The sequence below is a fragment of the Daucus carota genome, chromosome 5 (assembly GCF_001625215.2).
Source record: "Daucus carota subsp. sativus chromosome 5, DH1 v3.0, whole genome shotgun sequence".
In the NCBI taxonomy this organism is placed as follows: domain Eukaryota; kingdom Viridiplantae; phylum Streptophyta; class Magnoliopsida; order Apiales; family Apiaceae; genus Daucus; species Daucus carota.
In genome coordinates this window covers 41,005,091-41,013,134 of record NC_030385.2, presented here as the reverse complement: position 1 = coordinate 41,013,134, position 8,044 = coordinate 41,005,091, and the positions used below count along the sequence as shown (strand labels likewise).

At 31.8% G+C, this 8,044-nt stretch overlaps 1 protein-coding gene across 1 annotated transcript; it reads right to left on the bottom strand.

The window, feature by feature from the left end:
• Positions 1–1,800: 1,800 nt before the first annotated feature.
• Positions 1,801–4,794, bottom strand: LOC108221027 (subtilisin-like protease SBT4.14). Its single transcript, XM_017394925.2, has 8 exons — positions 4,576–4,794; positions 4,347–4,479; positions 3,610–4,183; positions 3,475–3,518; positions 3,213–3,401; positions 2,986–3,097; positions 2,625–2,871; positions 1,801–2,474 (listed from the first exon to the last, which is right to left on the bottom strand). The coding sequence occupies exons 1-8, from the start codon at positions 4,592–4,594 to the stop codon at positions 1,948–1,950; spliced, it is 1,845 nt and encodes a 614-aa protein (XP_017250414.1). The 5' UTR covers positions 4,595–4,794; the 3' UTR covers positions 1,801–1,947.
• Positions 4,795–8,044: the final 3,250 nt, after the last annotated feature.

The window sequence follows — 8,044 nt, the reverse complement described above, 5'->3', positions numbered from 1 at the left end:
ATTAGTATAGAAATTTGTTTAAGTGGCCATCTTGTCAAACACAATACTAATATTAAAATTAGTTTGAACCGGCCTCCCGTGAAAGACAATATTAATCCATAATTATTATTTTTATGATAAAATTAAATATTATAATTTAGATCAAAATTAGTTTGAGCCGCTTTCTTGTCAAACACAATACTAATAACAAAATATTATAGTTTAGATATTAGTTTGAGTCGACTTACTGTCAAACACAATACTAATAAAAATTATTCAAATTATAATAAAATTAAAGATTATAATTGGATAAAAATTATTTTGAACCCTGGTACTGTTTTAACAAAAAAAATATCATAACATTGATAAAAATTATATTAGCCACTTTCCCGTCAAACATAATACTAATAGAAAAATTATTATTATTTAGATAAAAATTAGTTTGGGCCGCCTCCCGTGCCCGTCAAACACAATACTAATCAAGAATCATTTACATTATTATAAAATCAATATATGATTCCTAATTTATGTATCCTATTTTTTTTGTTAATTATTTTTATTTTATGATTCGTATTTATTGGTTAAAAATTATTATTCTTTTATGGTTCTAATTTTTTTAATGATTGATATCTTTACAATCCTTTATTTTTTATACAAAATTTTAAAAAAATTATAAGACTAAATCGAAAATAAAAATTGTACGTATTACCCTACAAATCCTAAATATAAATTGTATTTTATCTATGATTGTTAGTTTAAATAAACATAATCCTACTCCTTTTAGGATTCATAAATAAGAAAAGAATTGTATTGCCTTTGGAATCCAAAGAGGAATTGTATTAACTTTTGGAATCCTTGAACCTGATTTTTTAAATATAATCCTATTTCTTTTAGGATTACTAAGTAACAAAAGAATTGTATCATCTTTAGAATTCAATGAGAAATACTAAATAAAAAAGAAAAAAATTGTATTATCTTTAGAATTCAATAAGAAAAGAGTTGTATTACTTTTAGAATTCTTGAACCTGATTTTTTGAATTATAATTATATTTTTTCTCTCCGAAATTTAATAAAAATTATAAGACTGAATCGAACAATTCTAGAGACACCCGCATCCTCCTTTATATATATTGATTGATGATTGATTGATTGATGATATATTGATGATTTAAGAAAAATCAGAAGACTGAATCGAGCAATTCTAGAGATGCTCGCATCCTCCTTTATATATATATATATTGATGATTGATTGTGACATTGATGCAATACAATGGTAAAGTTCCAATTCATTTTCTCTGATCATTGTTTACAATATATAACTCTCAACTGAATATTGGTTGTTCATGTAACTTATCTGGAAGAATCCATCAGCAAAAGAACCTTTCACTACTTTTGCATTTAGACACAAAGACTTGAGATCCTTTCAATATTTCAATTTTGATAGAATTAATGGTTGTTATCGGATTTGAAGCGAGGTACATGGCATCAGAGGATCAAATTAGAGATAAGACTCGATTTCTATACAGACTTTAGACTCCAGTATATCAATACATCGCCTATAAGCATGGCCTTCCAATTGTATGATGCATCTTAAGGCCAAGGACCCCAATAGGAAGTCAAGTCAGACTCTTGAGATCTGTAATACATTGTTGAGTCATATGATGCAGACTGTTGTACGATGATATTATTCTTTACTACCCATTCTGATACAGCTAAATTGAGATGCAGTAAGTAGGCTTTACAAGGCCAGTCTTCCAAATTTCTCCATAATAATTCCAAAGGATGCATCAAAATAACTACCATATGAACTAACACAATATCTCCATATAATCTCTGGTTATACTCAAAAGATAAATAAGTTCCAACACATAGATAATACGTGTATTACCAACAACTTAATTTGTATACAACTAATTTGTATACTTGATTTGTCACTCATACTTGTTGACACCACAAAAGGAAGCCTGTTTAATCTGTATCTCTCCTACCATCCTCATACCAGCTTGATTTGTCAAATTCACTATGATGGTACAAGTGAATTGGGCTGCACACTGATTGTCCGCCACCAACTGGAATCCACATAAGTAGTGCAGATATATGGGCTGATGGACGAGGAACTATATTCACAATCAACTCAAATTTCTGCTTCTCACCACGTTCAAATTCTAGACAATCAGGTACCGCTGTGATTTCTACGGGATCCCATAATTTGCTGAAATACTGGATAACACATTTGTAAACCATTTTGTGGTCACCAACATTTTTTAATTCACGTCGGAAAATCCGGTTGCAACTCCGTGAAGTGTAAGTAAAGGAGGCCGCAAAAGTAGGGAGATTGAGGTCATAAATTGAACGCTTTTGATCAACGTACTCCCTGAAATGTGTCCAGTTTTCGTCATATACAAGTCCGGGATGTAAAGCAGCTTTAATGTTGATCGATCCGGGTCCAAATACAAGTTCATTGCCAGGAATGTTTCTTGCTGAAAAGCTTTTTGCTGCATCATATCATTGATTAAATGTTAAGAAAGAGATAAACATACCAAGAATATGTACTACTTATTTGTAAAGTTTTAATTCAATAAGAAATATAAAATTAATTTTGATTTTTACAGAAGGGAAAAAAAAGGTAGAGTTGTTTTAATCACCTGTTGTTATAAGAGCCGACTTTACTTCCGAAGGAGTCCAACGAGGATGGTAAGAACGTAAAATAAGAGCAGCTCCTGCTACTTGTGGACATGCAATTGAAGTTCCCGAAACTATGTTGCAGTCACTAAAAAGTGGCTCCTCTATATCACCACTACTAGTTTGTTCAACTTCTAAACTTTTATAGTTAAGTGCTATGGTACTGGGATGTGGTATAAGGACAGCATAGCCTGGTGCAACCACTTCAGGCTGTGATACAAATTGAATAAATTAATACTCCTCAATCAACTGAAAGATAGTAGATAATATAACTTACAAACAAATTTACAATTACGTGTTCTTATAAGTTACAAACAAACTTACAATTATGTGTTCTTTGTAAATTCTTGAAGGACCCCGGGAGGAAAACACAGGAACCAAAACCCCTCTACTATCTGTTTCAATTTTACTTCTTTGAATTCTTATAAAAATTTCCCTGTAAATACAATGATAATACATCTTATTAGTGTTGCGATAATGCAATTAGTGATTATCACTTATTAAACTCAAAGGTATACAATAAAAATCATCGAGAGGGAGGGGAAAAATACCCAAATTCGCTCTGCCACTTCAACAATTGGTCCACAATCTCCTTACTCAATGAAACCTTCATTATACTAGAAACCGACGATCCCGCAACAAGTGTCCGTGATTGCGGCTTAGCAAGGTCCAAATAACACATCTCACTTGATCGGTCAGCCTTGAGTATACAATCTTTTCCAAATACATCTTCCAATATACTGTAAAGGTGCACTATACAAGATTAATGCGAGATAAAGACGAAAAAAACAATAAAATATTTTTAAATCTTACCACAACTTAAAAAACGGACTTTCTTGCACATTGAGAGAACTCCCCTGACAAACAATATAAACTAAAAATAAACAATTTGCTAATGACATGAATGAGTTTCAAGTAATGTAAAAATTTGACATTAATTACCATTACCTTAAACTTGCCAATTATATTTAAATTTCCATTTTTATCATGCTCCAAAATATCAACCAATGGAACATTTTTGTCTACGGCAACCTCGATCACAGTTTGCACTACATTTGTTGATGTATGTGCTCCTACTGTGAGAGCCCATGGCATACCATTCTTTGCTGATTCTCCAAGTGGACCGTCATTTCCCACTGTAACACATGTTAACATGTCTTTCTTTACTCCATCTAAGATAGACATCCCATAGTCGTCATTTTTTGGACACTTTAATCGATGAGCACGACCCACTGTATATCCTATAGATATGGAAAGAACTTTGACTCCATCTTGAATAGCTTTACGAATAGCGTTTTCTATACCTCCAGGTGGGCGTCGCTCACATCTTTCGCATCCAATTGGGTAGGCGTATATTTGGGCACGGGGGACAATGCCCTCACATGTAGCCTCGTGTATGCCAAAAAAGTTGAGTTGTTTGCGTTTACAACCAATTGCCGAGACACACATATAGCCATGAGGATTTAATGATCCGCCAACTATACTACATTGCTTCTGATGGTCGACGGGAGCAATTGTTAAACTGTAACCAGCCATAACACAAGCTTATTAAAATACAGGCAATTGTAAAAGTGTAAGCAGACATAACACAATATTATTAAAATACAGTACATATATGCTGGTAAAATATTGTACATTAATTACATATATGCGGGTAAAATATTGTACATTAATTAATCTAATACCTTTGAAAATTGTTAATATCATCAGACATAAGTTCTTCACTCCATCCTCCGTCGATGACGCCAATCTTAGAATATTCAACAGATTCTAAATCAGTAAACTCTTCGGTCCATCTCCCCTCCATTACGCCGAAATCTAATAATTAGGTCAGCAAAGATATACAAATATGAGATGCAACAGAGCTATTATAATAATCATTATAGAAGAAACTAAACAACACTGGATTATTACCTCCAATTACTTCTTCCATGTAAAAAAATTCAAGCCGAGAAGAAACTACTTGAGGATGAGCCTGTTCAGATCAAACAATGTTTGCAGGTTGATTTCAGCAAATGTGTTTGTTTACAACTTTTGAGCTTCCTTTCTCGTTACAGTTTTAAGTTTTCAAATCAAAATCTATTTCAGATCTAAACTTGGCCTGGTATCCCGTATTTTAAATTCTGAAAATCTAAAATCTCAATTTATTGTCATATAAAATATAAACTAGCACTGTAGCCCGTGCGAGGCACAGGCATGTTCTCATATTCGTGATGAATATTGTTATTCTCGTTATTGTTCGACAGTGTCAAAAATAAAGAGTTTAAATTTCAGATCCTTGTTATTGCAGTGTGCAGTGTAAACATATCTTTTATTATTAGAGTGCGATAACTGTTAGTTGTCCTTAAAATAATGTTAGCAAAGTGTCACAATGATATTCCTGTATCATTGAAGTATAACGTTGATATTCAACTGGTTGTAGTGTATCTTCCTCATTCACCTTCAATATATTTTAATTATTTTTTTTTAAAAAAATTGACTATTTCGACCAATAATTCACCTAAGAATTTAATTAAACTTATAATATATTGTTCCACTGTCAGTGGAATAACACACTAATACTCCCGACACATGAATTATCACCCTGATAGGTAACTGGTTGTGACGTATCATCATGATAATCCTCTAATAGTAAAAATTTTGTAGATATTTAGAGTCCTCCTTAGCAAAGTAACATCTTTATATTCAACTGGTTGTGGCATATCATCCTGATAATACTCTGATATTAGAGTATGTTGTGGGTAGTTAAGACCCTTTCTAATTGAATATTTATATTTTGATTAAATATATTTGAAAATTTATTATTTCGGCCAGAAATTTGCCCAAAAATTTAACCAAGTTTATTAATATGTTGCTCCACTCATAGTGGGAAATACACTGATACTCCTCTACCCGTGAAGTATCACCTGATACTCAACTGGTTACGATATATCATCATGTTAATCCTCTTGCAATCAAAGCTTTTGTCGATATTTAGGGCCCCAACTTACCGAATATTCATATTTTGGTCAAATATTGTTGAAAATTGGGTAGTTTGGCCGGGCATTTACCGAAGAATTCAATTAAGTTTTTATAAATAGATAAGTTTCACTCTGAGTAGAATATCACACTGATACTCCTTTACCATTGGAGTATCATCCTGATACTCAATTAATTGGACGTATCACCATGATAGTACTCTTACAGTCAAATATTTTACGCATATTTAGGGCTTCTTTACTAAATATTCATAATTTAGTTAAATATTATTGAGACACGATCACACGGGAATGTTCTCATACGCGTGGATGGATGTTGTTATCTTGACGTTGTCAAAGTGTTAGGTTTGGGTTCTTATTATTGCAAGGTGATGCATTAACCATTAATATGAATTAGATATAGTTGTGCTTATAATAATGTGAGTAAGACATCACACTGATATTCTTTTACAAGTGGGGTATCATATTGATATTTGACTGGTTGTCCGTATCAACATGATAATACTCTTGCAATCAAATATTTTGCGTATATTTAGGACTTCTCTACTAAATATTCATAATTTGGTTAAATATTGTTGAGACACGATCACACGGGAATGTTCTCATGCGCGTGGATGTTGTTATCTTGATTTTGTCCAAGTGTTAGGTTTGGATTCTTGTTATTGCAGGGTGATGCATTAACCATTAATATGAATTAGATATAGTTGTCCTTATAATAATGCGAGCAAGGTATCACACTGATATTCTTTTTCAAGTAGAGTATTACATTGATATTTAACCGGATGTCGTGTATATGTTGCAAAACTCCGAACGAAATATCACATGATATCTAATTGATTGTGACGTATCCTCATAATAATCCTTTTACGGTAAAATATTTTAGAAGTATTTAGGGCCCATAGATAATTTAGATAGGCATTCATCCAAGAACTTAATTAACGCATTTTTGTTAAAAATTATGCAAATTAGATTTTTTGACTATAAATTAGTTAGTGTGATACATGCTTTGACGATATAATTATTTACCTACCCATTAATAATTAACATATTATTTACAAATTTAATTATGAACTAGCGTAAAAGCCCGTGCAAGGCACGGGCCTCTATTTTCATGATGATAATTAAAAATTTTACAAGTCTGCTATGAAAATGGAGGTCGAAAGATTGCTGAGATGAATAATGAGTATGAATTAGCGAGAACAGATTTGAGAATAGATTTTAGCTTTGACAGTGTCTACTCTTGCAACTGACTGGATTCTCTGAGTACGATCTTGAAGTCATGAATCCCCAGCAAAGGCAGAAATATACGCTTTGATGACGGCTCTGAACTCAAACTATTCATTCTGAGGTAGCCAATAACATCTCTCACTGCAAATTGCATCAGCCTCCAAGGAGCATTGATAATTGTTTTGGAAACCTCATCTTGCTGTCACAAGAACATAGCACGCAATTTAAGACAACTTAAGAGCATAGTCCTTGCATGAAAGAGGTGCAAAGACAATTGTGCACATCCAGTACTACTACTTTGTAATATAAGTCTCTCTGTTTCATATAGTTTCTGACTTATAAATTCCTTAATGTTATGAGCTCATAATGGCTTCTAAGCATGTCAACATCCCATCCTGCTAGGAAATTATTACAACAGAACTTGCATTAGATGTTAACACTTAATCAGACACACTAAAAACACGAACAGACTCTTGTCATATAAATCATTAATTATCAAAGTATTCTGTGTTTACTGGAAAAAGAAACTTAAATCATGTCTTTAATATAACCTTTTCCAAATTCAGTTTTAATGAAACTCAGTATATTATGTTGATGTTAAATCAACCACCTGTGAAACACGAACACATCTTTACATTCTCTCCCATTTCTCTTATTTATAACTTTTCTTTGTAAGAAAGATATTTAGTTTCCATATTCCGAAAGCTGATACATGTATCTAATTATGTCCAGATCCTATTCTATTCAGAAGTATTTGAAAGCAATTAGAAGCAACCATATTTAAAATGTTAAAAATCATTTACTTCAACCATAATCGTGTTTTGCAACTTTTAAACTTAATAAACATGCAACATAATACCAAATATGAGCCAGAAAAGAGCAATTAAAGATTTCGGAGATGGTCAAAACACAAAACTAAACTGCTATCTACATCACATGTAAACACTTTGTTACTCGCCAATCGCTAAGCCTTCTTTATCATTTGATAATTATTAACAATTAATTTGATCTTATATAATTTAAATTGTATAACTTTAACATACAAGTATCCCATTCCATTATAAGCTGAATGAAGTTGTAAAACACACACACACACACAATATATATATATATATATATATATATATATATATATATATATATATATATATATATATATATATATATATATATATATA

Bases quoted from the DNA above. Each gene is read 5' to 3' on its own strand.
- LOC108221027 (XM_017394925.2), bottom strand. The intron at 4,184-4,346 runs GTATTAGATTAA...GGCTGGTTACAG, and splicing joins GATATTAACAATTTTCAAAG to TTTAACAATTGCTCCCGTCG. The intron at 2,872-2,985 runs GTAAGTTTGTTT...TTTGTATCACAG, and splicing joins TTTACAAAGAACACATAATT to CCTGAAGTGGTTGCACCAGG.